This window comes from Homarus americanus, unplaced genomic scaffold, assembly GCF_018991925.1.
Source record: "Homarus americanus isolate GMGI-L3 unplaced genomic scaffold, GMGI_Hamer_2.0 scaffold23617, whole genome shotgun sequence".
NCBI classification, from domain to species: Eukaryota; Metazoa; Arthropoda; class Malacostraca; order Decapoda; family Nephropidae; genus Homarus; species Homarus americanus.
In genome coordinates, this window is record NW_024720711.1 from 3,672,906 (window position 1) to 3,691,424 (window position 18,519).

Consider the following 18,519-nt stretch of genomic DNA (forward strand, 5'->3'; position numbering starts at 1 on the left):
TGAGGGGATGAACGAGGAAAGTGAAAGAACGAGAGAAGAGGAAGATGGTGGAAGAGGAGAGGGAAGGAGAGATGAACAGAAGCATAGAAAGGGAATCGAAAGTAACATAAGAGAGGGAGAAGAGAAAAGGGAGATGGGTGAAAGTGAGGGGAGAGCGAGAGATAGTAACAGGTGAAAGAGAGGGTGAGAGAGGGAGGGAAAAAGAGAATAGGATAAAGATGAGGGGAGAGTAACAGGAGGAGGGGGAAAAGGAGGGAGGGAGAGGGGAAGAGTGAGAGGGGAAGGCAGCTTCAAAGTTAATATATATACGAGTATTTTTACATGGCAAAATTGTTTATTAAAAGAGATTTCAACACACTTAGGCGAGAGACAAAGTGTGTGTGTGTGTGTGTGTGTGTGTGTGTGTGTGTGTGTGTGTGTGTGTGTGTGTGTGTGTGTGTTTTCTCTCATATGCAAACTATGTATCACTAACTCCCGTGTATGTGTTTGGTTACAGCTGGCAGACTGTCGATCAGCGGGGTTCTCAACAGTGCCCACCACACTCAGTACAGAAGTGCAAGAGCTTAACTTAGCCAACAACAACATTATGTAAGTATCCCCTCCTCCCACTACACGTTTTCTCTTCCCTAAGCTATTTACTTTTGACATGTTTTTATCATCTGTTGTCTCTGATTTACTGCGTCTTTCCCATTTTTTTTTTTGTGACTCACTTTCGTATGATTCAAGGTTGATTTTCTTTTTATTTTACATATTGTTACCAATCTCTCCTTCCTTTACTTTGTCCACCTAACGCAGTTCTCATTACAGATACCTGGAGAAGGATGCTTTCAAGAAGGCCGGACTGGTCAACCTGCAGAAGCTGTACCTGAAGGACAACCAGATCCGCAGTGTGCACAAGGACGCCTTTTAGGACTTGCGGATTATGATCGAACTCGACCTAAGTGGCAACAGAATCGACAAGCTCCATCCGCATACCTTCACGGGTAGGTCGAGTCGCCTGGGGTGTGTGTGTGTAGGTCGAGCTAGAGACTGATAGTGCTTGCATAAATAAAAACACACACACTCTCTCTCTCGGTCTGCCCTTCTGTTAATTAACATTGATTCACACACACACCTCATTATTAATACCCTCACGGACCAAACCAATTAACCTGACATTTTACACCTGTCCATGATTAGATTTCTTTCCATAGAGTGACTTTGTAGTGTAGGTAAACTTAATTATGACTCCATATCATCTGTCACTCACTACCCATTGTTAATTTTATCTTTTTATCTAATTTCAAAATATTTCTGTATTCCACTGTGTGTGTGTGTGTGTGTGTGTGTGTGTGTGTGTGTGTGTGTGTGTGTGTGTGTGTGTGTGTGTGTGTGTGTGCGTGCGTGTGTGTGTGTGTGTGTGTGTGTGTGTGTGTGTGTGTGTGTGAGAAGGCAAAGTTGAATTTAATTGGTCAATATTTTTTTGGTCCTTCTAGTTGATCATTATTAATCATTTAAAGTTTAAACCCTAGAATACAACCAAATCTACACCTCTATTACGCTGTTGTATTAATGTAATGCTATTTAATGTAGGGAAAATAATAGGTCTATTTACATCAACTTTACGACCCGGTGTTATTATCATTATATATAAAAGTAATTCACTAAAGTTTTCCTCTTCAACGTTATTATACTTCCACAAAAGTTCCCACAAAAGTTCCCACAAAAGTTCCCAGAAAGGTCCCACAAAAGTTCCCACAAAGGTCCCACAAAAGTTCCACACCAAATATATTGTTTATTGTCTATACCGATAAAATAGTTTGTTGAGGTAAAGTTTCCTGCTACAAAAAGTGAAGTATTGTTTGTTTGTTGAGTGACGTATTGTTTGTTTGTTGAGTGACGTATTGTTTGTTTGTTGAGTGACGTATTGTTTGTTTGTTGAGTGACGTATTGTTTTGTTCAGTGAAGTATTGTTTGTTTGTTGAGTGACGTATTGTTTGTTTGTTGAGTGACGTATTGGTTTTGTTCAGTGAAGTATTGTTTGTTTGTTGAGTGACGTATTGTTTGTTTGTTGAGTGACGTATTGGTTTTGTTCAGTGAAGTATTGTTTGTTTGTTGAGTGACGTATTGTTTGTTTGTTGAGTGACGTATTGTTGTTGGTGAAGGTGGTGTGGTGGTTTTCTGTTAGAGCTATTACCAATAACACAGTCTCTCCTCTGTTGAATATTTATACTTTTACTACTAGACAGTATTTTGTTTGTGTCCCTGTGTTCTGTAGTTGTTTTTGTTTTATGCGTTTTGGTCTGGTTTTGTTGTGTTGGTCTGTTTTTGTTTTTGTTTTAATCTGGGTATTTTTTCTGTTTGGGTCTTTTTTTCTGTTTGGGTCTGTTTTTTTCTGTTTGGGTCTGTTTTTTTCTGTTTGGGTCTGTTTTTGCATGTTTTAGTCTTTGTTTTCTGTTTGGGTCTGTTTAAATGTGTTTCATTCGGATTTTCTTGCTTTTTTTAGTATCCTAGTCTGTTTTTCTATGTTTTAATCTGTCAGGTTAGGTTAGGTTAGGTTAGGTTAGGTTAGGTTAGGTTAAGAAGTGAGATATCTTAAAAAATGTATCCATCTGATCCCATTAGATTAGTTAAGTACAGACATGCACTCATAAACTCTCATAATTATACAGTAACGAGATTTTCTACGATGGATGCACTTACTTTTAACTTTTAACTTTATACAGTATATGTATTAATATTTTATCATGTTAGAACTAAAGTACTGTATACTCTTGTACTTAGGATATAAAGCATCTTTGATCACATAATGAAGTTCTCTGATGTATATGTAATAAAAATTTGACATAATTTGATTTTAATTAATATTATTTTTTACGTATATTTTTTTTTAATATTCTGACTTTTATTCATGAGTTTTTAACGTAATTTGTGTTTGTGTGTGTGTGTGTTTATGTTAGGTCTGGAGAAGCTCCGTGTGTTGGACCTCAGCATGAATCAACTCTCACGGTTAGATGGGGTCCAGTTTCCTCCTCTGCCTCACCTCCGTAAACTTTACTTCCGGGAGAATAAACTAAATTACATCCATAACTTCGCCTTCTCCAACCTCAAGCTTCTCGACTCCCTAAGGTAAGTCATTGTTAACTTGGCACTGTTTACCTGGCACTTGGCACTGCTTGATTCACTTGATGTAGGTCACTGTTTACCTAGCACTGTGGCACTATATAGGCACTGTTAATGTCTTCTACAGTACTGACCTGTATACAGTAATTGTGGTGGTGGTAGTAGTAGTTAACTGTTGAAATTGGAATTCAAAATAAAAACCAATACTCGACCAGCTGTTTATACTATACTGGACCAGCTGTTTATACTATACTGGACCAGCTGTTTATACTATACTGGACCAGCTGTTTATACTATACTGGACCAGCTGTTTATACTATACTGGACCAGCTGTTTATACTATACTGGACCAGCTGTTTATACTATACTGGACCAGCTGTTTATTCTATACTGGACCAGCTGTTTATTCTATACTGGACCAGCTGTTTATTCTATACTGGACCAGCTGTTTATACTATACTGGACCAGCTGTTTATACAATACTGGACCAGCTGTTTATATTATACCGATCCAGCACAACAAGCCGAGAGTTTAGTCCCAAATATAGCCCTATATAATCCTGGACCATAGTGGCTATAGTTGTCAGTATTACAGTGTGTTGGGGCGCTGACCAGTCTATACATCTCTACACAGTCACTCTCGCTGGAAGAGCACTAATCATTAACTGTTGAATAATGTACACTCACTCACTCTTGACTGTAGACGCGGAGATGATTGCCCCTTGGGTGTTCTATATTTCACCAGATTTTAATTAAGATCTTTACATAGTTTATTGGTTGTGCCTCAGTGATTTACATTGTTGGAACATCTTTGACGATTCTTTTTTTTTTTATCGGGTATATAGACAGTCTACTGAATACGCATAAATACAAGGGGGATACAGATGTGTTATTTTTATTTGAATTATCTATATTTATTTATTTATTAACCTATTACCAATGAGTCTTTCTTTGTTTAAATTTCTTCAGTAAATATTCAGATATTTTTATTTATTCCAACATTATTTTTCTCAAGTGTTATTCGAGACTGTAACGTATTTTTACCTTTTAATCCATTATTCTGATGTAAAATATTAGCATTATTCTATTATCCTCATTACCATGCTGTTAAATTATTATTACCCCCCGTTGTTAAATGTTAAAATTGTATTAGTACAGAGTTTGTATTTAAGAGAGAAAACTGTTGGAGAATAAGTTAATGTTATTTTTTTGAAGGGAATTACTGTACATTAGGTAGTAGTTAGTGTATGTGTGTCGTAAAATTAATGTCGTGGCTCTTTCTTCTTCTTCTAATTTTGTTTCATTATCATTAAACTTGATTGTAATTGGCAAGCCTTAGTGTTGTCTGCACCTGTAATTGGCATGACTTATTGACTTAGTGTTGTCTGCACCTGTAATTAGCAAGCTTTAGTCTTGTCTGCACCTGTAATTGACATAACATAGTGTTGTCTACATCTGTGTTGAACCACAAGCTAAACACAATTACTTATTTGTAGTTAATATATAGAAATCAGGTTAAAGTCCACCGTAAAATAAGGTTAAAAACATGGACGCCAAGTAGTGTTAATTAATATAAGGTGAACAACATAGGGTAAATAGGTTTATAAACCTTAAGAAACACAAACTGAACCAGAAGAAGAGTCTAAAATCTTGACGCCTCCCCCCAGGTTATCAGGTAACCAGCTCAAGTTGGTGCAGCCTGAGCTCTTCACCAACAACACCAACCTGGTGGAGTTAGAGCTTCACGACAATCAGTGGGTGTGTGACTGTCACCTCAAGAATCTCGTCCGCTGGGTGAAGAGCAGGTCACTTCTTCAGGTAAGTTGTTCGTCCATTGTTTTCTCTAGCTGAGGTATCCGGTGTTGCAAGGGTTTGTCTATTTACAGTATGTAACTCCAATATTATGTACAGTACAGCCACTACACTATTCATGTACACTATAGCCACTACACTATCATATAATGGTACAGCCTACTGCTACTTCTTTGCTGTCACTCCGTATCGAGTATGACGATCATCCAGCTATGATAAAATGATATGAGTTATTAGGGATGTCACCTACGTTTATTAGTTCTGAGATGACTAAAGAGGCCAATATGGGACTGGCAGGGTCGTTCACAGATGTTACACATGTGACGGGCTACATCTAGTGCGGGAGGGGCGGCAGCAGCGTCTTTCCAGTGTTGGCGCTTGTCTGCCTCGGTGTGCCGTCGGGCTAACTCAAAAGTATTGACACCTTATTGTGTGGTGCTCCTCCAAGCGTTACGGTGCTGAGTAATCTTCTCGCAGTGAGGAGATCGATTTGGCACTTTTTCAGGTTTGTCTTAAGACAATCCTTATACCTTTTCAATTGCCCACCAGCGTTACGTTTACAATTCGTTAGGTGACTGTAAAGTAGCTACTTTGGCAGTCTACTGTCGTCCATACCAGTAACATGGCCAGTCCAGCGTAGTTGTCCATAGATAATGGTAGCCTCGATGCTCCTACAGTTGGTGTCAGTGAGAATACTGGCATTTTTTCTCTTGTCTTCCCAGTGAACTAGGATGATGGAACGTAGACTATGTTGGTGAAAGTTTTCAAGTGCCTTGAGGTGCCTCCTGTATGTCACGCCTCTGCTGCTCCACGAACCCCAAGATTCAGACTCATGAACACAAAACATTAGATACCGATGCAACAATGCATTATTCTGTCCATAAATGCTTCTGGTTCAGAGTCTGAATGTCGGGGTTCGTGGAGCAGCAGAGGCAGCGACAGGAATTTTGTTTATGACTGAACATCCCCACGCTAAACTTTAACTCTATCTTTTAACTGCAGCCATACATAGTAAACAGACAGACAAACAGTCAGATATTGTACTTTGCTATATGTACAGAGAAAATTTCAAACGTTTATGATTATTATATTAACATTATATTATAGTGATAACTCTAATGTATTTTATTTTCCCCCCACAGACGCATGTTACCTGCCACTCACCTGAGCGAGTCTCAGGTCGTAAGTGGGAGGAATTGTCTGAGTATGAGCTGGCGTGTAGACCAAATCTTGTAGTACCTCAGTCTCAGATCCCGGCTGCCCTGGGCCAGAACGCCTCCATGACGTGCCGTGCCTCAGGTGACCCACTACCCCAGCTGAAATGGGTCCTTCATGGCCGAGTGTTGACCAATATGTCCATCATACCGTTCTCTCAGCCAGAGCAGAGATATGTGGTAAACGAAGTGGTGGAGGGTGAGGAGCGCTGGACCCAGCTCACAGTGACCCACATGTCAGATCATGACTTTACTTACTACACCTGTGTGGCAGATAACTTAGCCGGATTAGTGGAGCAAAATATATCCCTCATCCCAGCCACCCCGACACTACCTGGGGCTATTAGTCCTAAGACTGGCCTCGACCTGTATATAATTATTGCTATAGCAGCAGGTGGTCTGCTGTTGTTGATTCTCATCCTTATTTTAATTTGTTGCTGCCTGAAAAAGCGGAAGCGTCATGAATCAAAACCTCGGCCGAAGGTGAACGGTGTTGCTGGCGGGAATCACATAGAACACAAAAATGTGCTGATTGTCAACCCCGTTGAGAAGCCTCCACGCAAGTATGAGAAGGTGCCACAGACTGACCTGGAGTTGATGGCCCTCAACACTGATCCTGGAGCACACAGGAATTATGATGAGGTAGACTACCCTGAAGCTGGTCCTGCCTCTCACCGCACTCCCCTGGCTACGCTGGAAGAGGAGGACGATGATCTTCCCTCCCAGGATACCACCCTACCTCTCGACACCACCGCCACACCCTCACACTGTGCCCTCGCTGACTATATGGCGCACTACCCAGACTTGCTGGACATGACACGACCCAGAGCCGTGTCACCAACACAGCTCTCCTATCACTCGCTGGTGGCTCCTCAGTTCACAACACCTGGGGATTGGCGCTACAGCTACACTCATCCAGATTACCCTCACTACCCAGTGGCATATGCGCCGCCCCACCAAGTGCAGCAGCGGCCTGGGTATGTGACTCTCCCACGCAGGCATCGCTCCCCTTCCTGGGCAGGCCACCCCTCATCAGTTGAGCCAGACAGCACATCACCACCTCCAGCCAGTGAGGATGGGAAAGTGGTTCGTCTAGATCCCATCTACGACACACTAGGACCACGTACTACTGCTGATGGTACGTCACGTACTGATCTTACCCGGCCAGCATTACGTGCTGCAGAACCATTCACTCCACGTACACCACAGTCCCCTAACTCCCCACCTTCTCTTCCACCTTACTACACCCCAGTTAATCAGAGTACCCAGCCTGGCCGCCTTCAATCCCGAAATCAAAGCTCTACACTCCCTCGATCAACACCCAACCTGCTTGACGGCAACAGTGGTCTGAGCATCCCTCAACATGAGACTCCTTCCTCTCACCTGAACGCACGCGCGCGTCTGGCTGCCCACTCTCCGACACCGTCCAATGCTAGTACAGTACGCACCGCCTCGCCTGCTTACCGTACATCATCTCCCGTTGTTTCAGTGTCCCCTCAACACCACTCCCCTCATCAACCTCCCCTTAACGGCCACCACGCCACACCCAGCAAAAATCCTCTGGGCTCCAGTAACGAGTCTACTCTGGACAGTTCCTCCCAACACAACAACAACAATAACTCTGTGAGTGGCAAGAATAATGTCAACAAGGGTGACATTAGCCTGGGGTCGCCAGGAGGCCCAGTCATCGTGGCCACGTCTGGTAAGAAGGTTCCCCCTAAACCACCACCAAAACCCAATAGCAAACGGCTCTCCGTATCCTCAACAACTAGTGACTCAAGGAAAGCTTCCCTGGGTGATAATGGCCGAGTCTTCCAAGATGAAGGACCTGATGGTACTGAAGTGTGAAACTAAGTCTTAAACCTCAGGTCTAGTGTGTGTGTATATGTGAGACATTGTTGGTAGAGCCAGGACGTAAAAGTAGGGGATGATGATGATGGGGGTAGTGTAGTGAACAAAAAATTGGGAATTGTTTATTGATGAGAATCTGTTGGAGCTGCACAGGAATGTTGTCGAGAACCAAGACTGGACATCCGTGTTGGGTGAGTGGTGGAGCAGCCAAGGTGACGGGGAGGTGGTGTACTATAGGCTGGCTCTAGTGATTCACAAGCCTTCCAGTGTGGTGAAGATTTTTTTTTTTTAATTTTGTACTTTTGGATATGATTTTGTGCATATGTTAAGTGCAGGACATGTACAGTACAGTATATATATATTGTGGAAGCTTACCAAGACAGATGTATGGTGGAAGTGATCCCGTACAGTAGATGGTGTTTGATAATAATACACCAGGACCAGTGGGTGTGTGAGACGACAACCTGCATTTAAATATGGATGAACAGTCCATATGACCTCTGCAGTTTGCTGTGAATATAGATTATAATCTTCAAACCGAAGTTAAAAAAATGTTAGTTGATTTAGATGGAGTTTGATTACTATGCTAAATATATATTGTATTTTCATAACGCAAGTAGCACCAAATTTTGTATGTTCATATTTATTGATGAGAAAGCTTATGTGAAATCATAGCGCATATCTAGTGACCATTTGTGTATATTCTGCATCCGCATGAGCCATGGCAACCCCAGTTTGGTATGACGCAGTTTCAATATAAATTAACAAATTGTTGCATAATTACGATGATGTTCAAGTATTAAGGACACAGACTTTTGCTGCGGGTCCTGGTAAACCTTGTGGAGGATGACAACTGGTCACCTGGTCCACAGTGTGTATGATGCAGGGTTCTTATACATAGAAGATTATCTCAACACACATTATCCTCTCCTGTGTGACCATTACTCTTGTGGTGTTTATTGTTGTGTCTGTGATGTCATTATGGCGTGGCTTTCTCTGGCCTCTTCGTCTTGAAGCTACCATGAAAGGAAAGTTGCTTTTCAACTTAGTCTGGAAAACGATTGCAAAAAAAGGTTCATTTTCAAGTTAGTATGGAAATCTACCACAATATATTTTATTTTATTTTTCATGGTAGTTCACAAATTAACGCATTTATCTTTTTTTTCAAGTTAGTCAAGAAATTACCACAACATTTTTTAAAGTTTGTCTGAAATTACAATAATGTATTATTATTGGCAGGTGTAGTGTGAAGATACCATAGATATAAAGTTTCTTTCTAAGCTAGTTTGAAAATTACTACTTACACAAAAAAAAAAATATTTTTAAAGTTAGTGTGAAAACTATTACAAAATGAAAGTTACTTTTCAAGTCACGCAGAGAACAGTGAGCTTACCGTGGTGGAGCTGTGTACAGGGACCCTGACTATGATCAGTTGTGGTGTGGCAGTGTTAGGAGTGTCAAACCTGACTGTAGAAGTACAAACTTGTAATAACAATCGCTGTTTACAATCAGTTAGCTAAATGGACCTTCCAGACCTAATTTTAAAGTAGCGGTAAAAATGTGAAAATTTCTGCAACCATAAATTATTTTGTGTTGGCTTTGGGCCTCGACTACAAGGGAACAATTTGAGGTGCTTTGTTCTTGTCAAGCTTCCTTCATAGTGTTTATCATTTACAAGTTTGTGGAGTTCAGTTTAGTTTGATTGAGTGAAGTGACTTTCACTCTTGCTACAGTATATGTTAACCTGTTTCTTTTAGTTGTGTGAAGATTATTTCCATTATTCATTCTGTAGGAAGTTTGGATTATGTTTGCTTGCACACACTTGGCTTTTTTTCCTCAAAATTAGCTTTTATTTTCTATAATTTTACCAATGCAGAAGATTTCGGTTATTAAGGCTTTGATCTCTTTACCGTTTGAGTAATGAAAACGAGTGCCAACTAGGAGTGTTGAAGTTGATTCATTCATAAAACAATGGCATAAAAGACATTCAGAATGAGAGCATCATACCGCAGACCTTACAGGGTGGGTGAGGGAGAGACACAACCCACCTCTTCTTTTACCCCCACACAATTTTTGATGTACTGAAATGCCTCAAGCTCCCACACCAAGACACTAATTTACTTCTTTCATGTGGGAGACTTAGTGGGAATGCAACTTCTTGTCTGTCTTCTTAGCAAAACGTGTGTTTTAGTTCATAAAAAACAAAAAAACAAAAAGAAAAAGAATAAAGAAACATGCCCCTTGTTGCTGTGATGTCATAAACCTGTTTGTCAAATTCAATTGTTTTATCCATTTTATTTCTGTCAAAACTTGGCTCATTTTTCCATATAAAAGTATAAGACGGTTGTGGTGTTGATGGCCAGAATCTCTCTTGCTCCGTGTGAGGTGTAAGAGGATGCTCAAATCACCTGGTCTTCTGCCCTGAGTGTTGCCTGAAGGTGAGTGCTTCCTGACGATGTAACCTGGCATAGGCAAGAACCAGTAAAGTCAGCTTCTTCGAGTTGTAAGATACAGATGCATTCCCAACATAGACAGATGAATTCCAGCACTTACAGGTGTAGCCTAGAAAGACAGGTGTTCCAACATGTGTAGAAGATAGGCTAGGAGGCCAAGGAGCAGAGGACCACATTAGAGTATTTCTTTGATATGTTACAGTTCCTTAGGTGATGTGGTCAGTCGTATAGTGTGGCCAATCAGATATTGTTACCATAGTGTGGTACAGGATAAAAAATGTGGCTAGGGTGTGTTGCAGGGTAGGAAGGTGTGGCCAGGGTGTGTTGCAAGTTAAGAAAATGTGGATCGGGTGTCTTTCAGGATTGGAATGTGCGGCCAGGGGGGGATTGCAAGATAAGAAAATGTGGCCAGGATGTGTTACAGGGTATATGGCTAAGGTAAGAAAGTGTGGATAGGGTGTGATAGTTTGACCAAGGTGTGTTGCAGGGTAAAGAATATGTGGTCAGGGTGTCTTGCAGGGTAAGTGAGTGTGACCAAGGTGTGAAAATGTGGCCTGGGTGTATTCAAGGGTAACAAGGGTATACAGGTAGTAGTAATGAAAAACTACTGGTGTGGCCACGGTTGTGTTCGAGGAGCAAGATGGGTTGGCCACACATCATTCAAGTCAAAAAGAAGAAAATACATGAAAAAAAAAAGATCAATTTGTGAACATTCCTACAGAGACGATGTCCTGGTAACTGTAAGGCACAAATTGAAAGTTAATAAAAGATTACATGAAATAGTGTGTTTGATTCTCTTGCTCCTTTAGTTATCTTCCAAATAGTGTTGAATGGATCACCTGAAGATTAATCCCCCAGCTTATTTCAATTGGGAATTAACTACTGTACCGTAATTTCTTAACTTAACCTTGATGATGTAGTAGCTAGTGTCCTCTCTCTTCAAAACGTATCTGCCAAATGTTTTGCTAGACAATATGATAACAGGCACAGGATTTTGACAACCCTACCAAGACAATAGGAGTCGTAGTGTTCATGCTAACACCCATCGGACCCCACCTTGCAGATGCCTTCTATAGCTAGTGTACACTGTCCCAAAGAGTATTATTAGATTTTCCATCGCTACAATTGGAAACGCTAGAGATGAAATGTTTTGATATGATCCCCAGTGCATCATCATAAATGGTACCCCTGGTCGCCATATTAGCAACAACTAGAGATGGGGGTAGGATTGGGGCAGGCAGTTGTCCTTTATGGCATACCAGATACTTCAGTATAACAAGATTTCCATAAAGCAATGTATTAATGTATGTGACGTGCTGGGTAGAAGCAAGGCATATGTAAACAAGCCACTGGCTGATGATTACAAACGCACTGAAATATTCATTAAATGGAAATGTTTCGGAACATCATCCATGAGACTGAGACAGACCTCAAAACGGACATTTATGAACAGTGACTAGCCAGGGTCGCGGAACCCCCAGAGACTTCACAGAGGCAGTGGCACCCATCAGGGGCCCTCCCAAGGGCGGCGGAGCCCCCAGGAGCCCTGCCACAGGTTGTGGCGCCCTGAGGACCTCTTCCAGGGACTGTGGCGCCCCCAAGGCCCTCCCAGGGACGACAGGACCCCCTAGGTTCGTCGCAGGTGGCAGTACGCCCCCAGGGGTTCTCCCAAAGGTGGCAAATCCCCCAGGGGCCCTGCCATGGGCTGTGGCACCCCCAAGGAATCTTCCAGGAGCTATCGCGGCCCCAAGGCCCTATCGGGGGCGGCGGCACCTCCCAGGGTAGGCAGTGCTCCCACGGGTCCTCTCAGGGGTGGTGATGACCTCAGGGGGACCTCTTAGAGGCGCCCCTTTACGGGAGCACTATAGCCTGCTTGGTCATGGTGTTGTACATATTGCATACGTCCACCAATACTTTACTTAACTGTGATTAGTGGACTAAAATGTAAATACACTGAATAACAACCAATAGGAGAACAGAGCACTCTGTCAGCACAACACCCCAACTTATGTTTTCCTGTTGGATATTTAGTCTCCTTTATAGTGTTTCTGATGCGAAGATACTGGAAATGCGATGGACTGTGTATTTATTTCACGTCATATCTCCCATTATTCTAAAGAGTGATAAACTACTGCCACAAGGGGCCCTACAAGAACAGCGCTCCTTTGGGCCCTCCCATATGCCCAACCAGGTGCGGCGCTTATGGAAGCCTTTGCAGGGGCGGCGGCAAACCCAGAGGTCCTCTCAGGGACCACAGGGTCCCTCCAAGAGACTGTGACAACCCCAGGGGACCTCCCAGGTTGTGCAACGACACCAAGGGCCCTCCCAGAGGCAGTGGCCACCGAAGGGACACTTCCAGGTCGGTGGAGCCCCCCAGAGCCCTGACTGGGGCAATGGCACCCCCAGGGATCCTCCCAAGGGACTGAGGCACCGTGAGGCCTTCTTCCTGGGAACGTGGCGCCCCGAAAGCCCTCCCAGGGGCGGCTGTGCACCCCAGGGCCCTCCCAGGGGAAGCAGCGCCCCAAAGGTTTTTCCAAAGATGGCAAACCCCCCAGGGGCCATGCCAGGGGCTGTCGTACCCCCAGGGTCTCTTCCAGGAACTGTGGCGCCCCCTAGTCCCTACCAGGGACGGCGGCTCCCCTGGGTCCTCTCAGGATTGATGGTGCTCCCACGAGCCCTCCCAGGGGTGGTGGTGACCTCAGGGGGACCTCTTAGAGGCGCCCCCTCCCTGGAGCCCTATGCCTTGCTTAGTCGTGGCGTCGTACATATTGCATACGTCCGGCAATCCCTTACTTAACTCTGATTCGTGGACTAAAATGTAAATACGCAAAATAACAGCCAATAGGAGAACAGAGCACTCAGTCAGCACAACACCCCAACTTATGTTTTCCTGTTGGATATTTAGTCTCCTTTATATTGTTTCTTATGCGATGATACTGGAAATGCAATGGGCGGTGTATTTATTTAACGTCATATCTCCCATTGTCCGAATTAGTGCAAAAACAACTGCCTCTAGGGTGCCCTACAAGGGCAGCGCTCCTTGGGGCCCTACCATTTGCCCCACCAGGTGTGGCGCTTCCAGGGGCCCTTGTAGGGGCGGCGGCGGCCCCAGAGGCCCTCCCAGAGCCCACATGGGCCTTCCAATAGGTTGTGGCGCCTCCAGGGGACCTCCCATGGCCTGCAACGACGCCGAGGACCCTCCCAGGGGTGAAGGCCAGCTAAGGGATGCTTCCAGGATCGGCGGAGCATCCTGGAGCCCTCCCAGGGACAGTGGCACCTCCCAAAGGCCCTCTCAGGTGCGGTGGATCCCTCAAGAGCACTGCCAGGGCCTGTGGCACACTTTGGTCCTCTTCCAGGGAGTGTGGCGCCCTTAGGGCCCTCCTAGGGGCGACAACGCCCCCCATGGCACTCCAAGGGGCAGCACCACCCCCAGGCGTTCTCCCAAAGGTGACAATTCCCCCAGAGGGCCTTGCCAGGGGCTGTGGCACCCCGAAGGCCTCTTCCAGGAGTTGTGGCGCCCCCACGTCCCTACCAGGGGCGGCGTCACCCTCTGGGGCCCTACCAGGGTTGGCGGTGCTTCCACGGGCCCTCCCAGGGGTGGCAGTGATCCCAGAAGCCCTCTTAGAGGCTCCCCCTCGCGGGACAACCATAGCTTGTTGGTCGTGGTGTCGTACATATTACATACATCCGGTAATCCCTTACTTAACTGTGAATGGTGGAATAAAATGTAAATACACAAAATAATAGCCAATAGGAGAACAGAGCACCCAGTCAGCACAACACCCCAACTTATGTTTTCCTGTTGAATATTTAGTCTCCTTTATATTGTTTCTGATACGATGATACTGGAAATGCGATGGGCTGTATTTATTTAATGTAATATCTCCCATTTTTTTAAATAATGATAAAACAATTGCCCCCAGGGGCCCTACAAGGGCAGCACTCCCTGGGGGCCTCCCATTTGCACTACCAGGTGGGGTGCTTCCAGGGACCTTCGCAGGGACCCTATTAGAAGAGCCATCTCCCAGAAGCCCATAGCTTGCTTGGTTGTGGTGTCGTACATATTGCATACGTCCAGCAATCCTTTACTTAACCCTGATTGGTCGACTAAAATGTAAATACACAAAATAACAGCCAATAGGAGAACAGAGCAGTCAGTCAGCACAACACCCCAACTTATGTTTTCCTGTTGGATATTTAGTCTCCTTTATATTGTTTCTCATGCGATGATACTGGAAATGCGATGGGCTGTGTATTTATTTAATGTCATATCTCCCATTGTTCTCATTAGCGCAAAAACAACTGCCCCCAGGGGCCCTACAAGGGCAGCGCTCTTTGGGGCCCTCCCATTTGCCCCACTAGGTATGGCGTTTTCAGGGGCATTCGTAGGGGCGGCGGCGACCCCAGAGGCGCTCCCAGGGACCACAGGGGCCTTATAAGAGGCTGTGGTGACCCCAGGGGACTTAACAGGCGCATTAACGTCACCAATGGCCCTCCTAGGGGCGGTGGCCACCTAAGGGACACTTCCAGGGTCGCGGAACTCCCCAGAGACTTGCCAGAGGCAGTGGCACCCCTCAGGGGCCCTCCCAAGGGCGGCGGAGCCCCCGGGAGCCCTGCCACGGGTTGTGGCGCCCTGAGGACCTCTTCCAGGGATTGTGGCGTCCCCAAGGCCCTCCCAGTAACGACAACGCCCCCCGGGTTCGTCCCAGGTGGCAGTACGCCCCCAGGGGTTCTCCCAAAGGTGGCAAATCCCCCAGGGGCCCTGCCATGGGCTGTGACACCCCCAAGGAATCTTCTAGGAGCTGTCGCGCCCCCAAGGCTCTATCGGGGGCGGTAGCACTTCCCGAAGCCCTTCCAGGGTAGGCGGTGCTCCCACGGGTCCTCTCAGGGGTGGCGGCGACCTCAGGGGGGCCTCTTAGAGGCGCCCCCTTACGGGACCACTATAGCTTGCTTGGTCATTGTGACATATATATTGCATACTTCCAGTAATACTTTACTTAACTGTTATTGGTCGACTAAAATGTAAATACACCGAATAACAGCCAATAGGGGAACAGAGCACCCAGTCAGCACAACATCCCAATTTATGTTTTCCTGTTGGATATTTAGTCTCCTTTATAGTGTTTCTGATGCAATGTTACTGGAAATGCGATGGGCTGTGTATTTATTTAACGTCATATCTCCCATTGTTCTAAAGAATGATAAACTACTGCCACAAGGGGCCCTACAAGAGCAGCGCTCCTTTGGGCCCTCCCATTTGCCCAACCAGGTGCGGCGCTTTCGGAGGCCTTTGCAAGGGCGGCGGCAACCCCAGAGGCCCTCCCAGGGACCACAGGGGCCCTCTGAGAGACTGTGACGACTCCAGGGGACCTACCAGGGGATGCAATGACGCTCAAGAGCTCTCCCAGAGGCAGTGGCCACCTAAGGGACACTTCCTGGTCGGTGGAGCCCCCCAGAGGCCTCACAAGGGCAATGGCACACCCAGGGGTCCTTCCAAGGGTGTCGGAGCCTCCAGGAGCCCTGCCAGGGACTATGGCACCGTGAGGCAATTCTTCCAGGGAACGTGGCGCCCCGAAGGCCCTCCCAGGGGCGGTGGTGCCCCCCAGGGCCCTCCCAGGGGAAGCGGCGCCCCCAGATGTTTTCCCAAGGATGGCAAATCCCCTAGGGGCCCTGTCAGGGGCCGGGGTACCCCCAGGGTCTCTTCCAGAAACTGTGGCGCCCACTAGTCCCTACCAGGGGCGGCGGCACCCCCCAGGGCCCTACCAGGATTGGCGGTGCTCCCACGAGCCCTCCCAGGGGTGGTGGTGACCCCAGGGGACCTCTTACAGTCGCGCCCTCCCGGGAGCCCTATACCTTGCTTGGTCGTGGTGTCGTACATATTGCATATGTCCGGCACTAATGTAAATACACCAAATAACAGCCAATAGGAGAACAGAGCAGTCAGTCAGCACAACACCCCAACTTATGTTTTCCTGGTGCATATTTAGTCTTCTTTACATTGTTCATGATGCGATGATACTGGAAATGCATTGGGCGTTGTATTTATTTAATGTTATATCTCCCAATGTTCTAAATAGTGCAAAAACAACTGCCCCCAGGGGCCCTACAAGGACAGCGCTCCTTGGGGCCCTACCATTTGCCCCACCAGGTGTGGCGCTTCCAGGGGCGCTCGTTGGGGCGGGGGCAACCCCAGAGGCCCTCCCAGAGCCCACAGGGGCCTTCAAATAGGTTGTGGCGCCTCCAGGGGACCTCTCATGGCCTGCAACGACGCCAAGGGCCTTCCCAGGGGCGAAGGCCACTTAAGGGATGCCTCCAGGATCGGCGGAGCATCCTGGAGCCCTACCAGGGATAGTGGCACCTCCCAAAGGCCCTCTCAGGTGCGGTGGAGCCCTCAAGAGCACTGCCAGAGGCTGTGGCACCCTTATCGCCTCTTCCAGGAGTGTGGCACTTGGTAGTCCAAATGGGAGGGCCCCAGGGAGCGCTGCCCTTGTAGGGCCCCTGGGGGCAATTATTTTATCATTATTTAGAACAATGGGAGATATTACATTATATAAATACACAGCCCATCGCATTTCCAGTATCATCGCATGAGAAACAATATAAAGGAGACTAAATATCCAACAGGAAAACATAAGTTGGGGTGTTGTGCTGACTGGGTGCTCTGTTCTCCTATTGGCTATTATTTTGTGTATTTACATTTTATTCGACCAATCACAGTTAAGTAAGGGATTACCGGATGTATGTAATATGTAAGACACCACGACCAACAAGCTATGGTTGTCCCGGGAGGGGGAGCCTCTAAGAGGGCTTCTGGGATCACCGCCACCCCTGGGAGGGCCCGTGTAAGCACCGCCAACCCTGGTAGGGCCCCAGAGGGTGACGCCGCCCCTGGTAGGGACGTGGGGGCGCCACAACTCCTGGAAGAGGTCCTGGGGGTGCCACAGCCCCTGGCAGAGACCCTGGGGGAATTGCCACCTTTGGGAGAACTCCTGGGGGCGGTGCTGCCCCTTGGAGTGCCATGGGGGGCGCTGTCGCCCCTAGGAGGGCCCTAAGGGCGCCACACTCCCTGGAAGAGGCCCAAAGGGTTCCACAGCCCCTGGCAGTGCTCTTGAGGGCTCCACCTCACCTGAGAGGGCTTTTGGGAGGTGCCACTGTCCCTGGGAGGGCTTCAGGTTGCTCTGCCGATTCTGGAAGCATCCCTTCGGTGGCCATCTCCCCTGGGAGGGCCCTTGGCGTCGTTGCAGGCCATGGGAGGTCCTCTGGAGGCGCCACAGCCTCTTGGAAGGCCCCTGTGGGCCCTTGGAGGGCCTCTGGGGTAACCGCCGCCCCTGCGAGGGGCCCTGGAAGCGCCGCACCTAGTGGGGCAAATGGTAGGGTCTCCAGAAGCGCTGCCCTTGCAGGGCCTCTGGGGGCAATTATTTTATCATTATTTAGAACAATGGGAGATATTACATTATATAAATACACAGCCCATCGCATTTCCAGTATCATCGCATGAGAAACAATATAAAGGAGACTAAGTATCCAACAGGAAAGCATAAGTTGGAGTGTTGTGCTGACTGAGTGCTCTGTTCTCCTCTTGGCTGTTATTGGGTGTATTTACATTTTATTCCACGAATCACAGTTTTGTAAGGGATTGCCGGACGTACGTAATATGTACGACACCACGTCCCTATGAGGGTTCCTGGAGGTTCCGCCGCCTTTGGAAGGGCCCCTGGGGGCGCCACAGCCCCTGGAAGGATAACCTGGGTACCCACAGCCCCTGGCAAGACCCCTCGGGGCTCCACCGACCATGAAAGTGCCCCTGGGAGATCCTGAAAGCGCTGCCGCCCCTGGCAGGGCTCCTTGGGGCATCACTGCCAGTGAAAGAGCCCCTGAAGGTGTCACAGCCTTTGGCAGGGCCCCTGGGGGCGCTGCTGCTCCAGAGAGGCCACGGGGAGCACCGTCACCCCTAAGGAGGGCCCCTGGAGGCCCCGCCGCCCCTGCGAGAGTCCCTGGGAGGACCGAGGCTCCTCGGTCCTTGGCAAGGCCCCCGCTGCCTCTGGGAAGGCCCCCGCCACTTAAGCATTTCTCTAGGGCTATGTTCCC

General features: G+C 47.0%; 3 protein-coding genes across 3 annotated transcripts; all 3 read left to right on the plus strand.

Moving 5' to 3' along the window:
• Positions 1–496: 496 nt before the first annotated feature.
• LOC121860742 lies at positions 497–11,211 on the plus strand. Its single transcript, XM_042358074.1, has 5 exons — positions 497–588; positions 808–983; positions 2,940–3,108; positions 4,769–4,919; positions 6,056–11,211. Exons 2-5 carry the CDS (start codon positions 923–925, stop codon positions 7,973–7,975), a joined length of 2,301 nt encoding a protein of 766 aa, XP_042214008.1. The 5' UTR covers positions 497–588; positions 808–922; the 3' UTR covers positions 7,976–11,211.
• On the plus strand, positions 10,929–15,268 carry LOC121860824 (basic salivary proline-rich protein 1-like). The gene is made up of 6 exons (XM_042358210.1): positions 10,929–10,951; positions 11,913–12,212; positions 12,551–12,790; positions 13,448–13,727; positions 14,355–14,477; positions 14,723–15,268. Exons 1-6 carry the CDS (start codon positions 10,929–10,931, stop codon positions 15,266–15,268), a joined length of 1,512 nt encoding a protein of 503 aa, XP_042214144.1.
• Positions 15,269–15,629: 361 nt separating this feature from the next.
• Positions 15,630–16,886, plus strand: LOC121860825 (basic salivary proline-rich protein 2-like). Its single transcript, XM_042358211.1, has 2 exons — positions 15,630–16,103; positions 16,530–16,886. The coding sequence occupies exons 1-2, from the start codon at positions 15,630–15,632 to the stop codon at positions 16,884–16,886; spliced, it is 831 nt and encodes a 276-aa protein (XP_042214145.1).
• Positions 16,887–18,519: the final 1,633 nt, after the last annotated feature.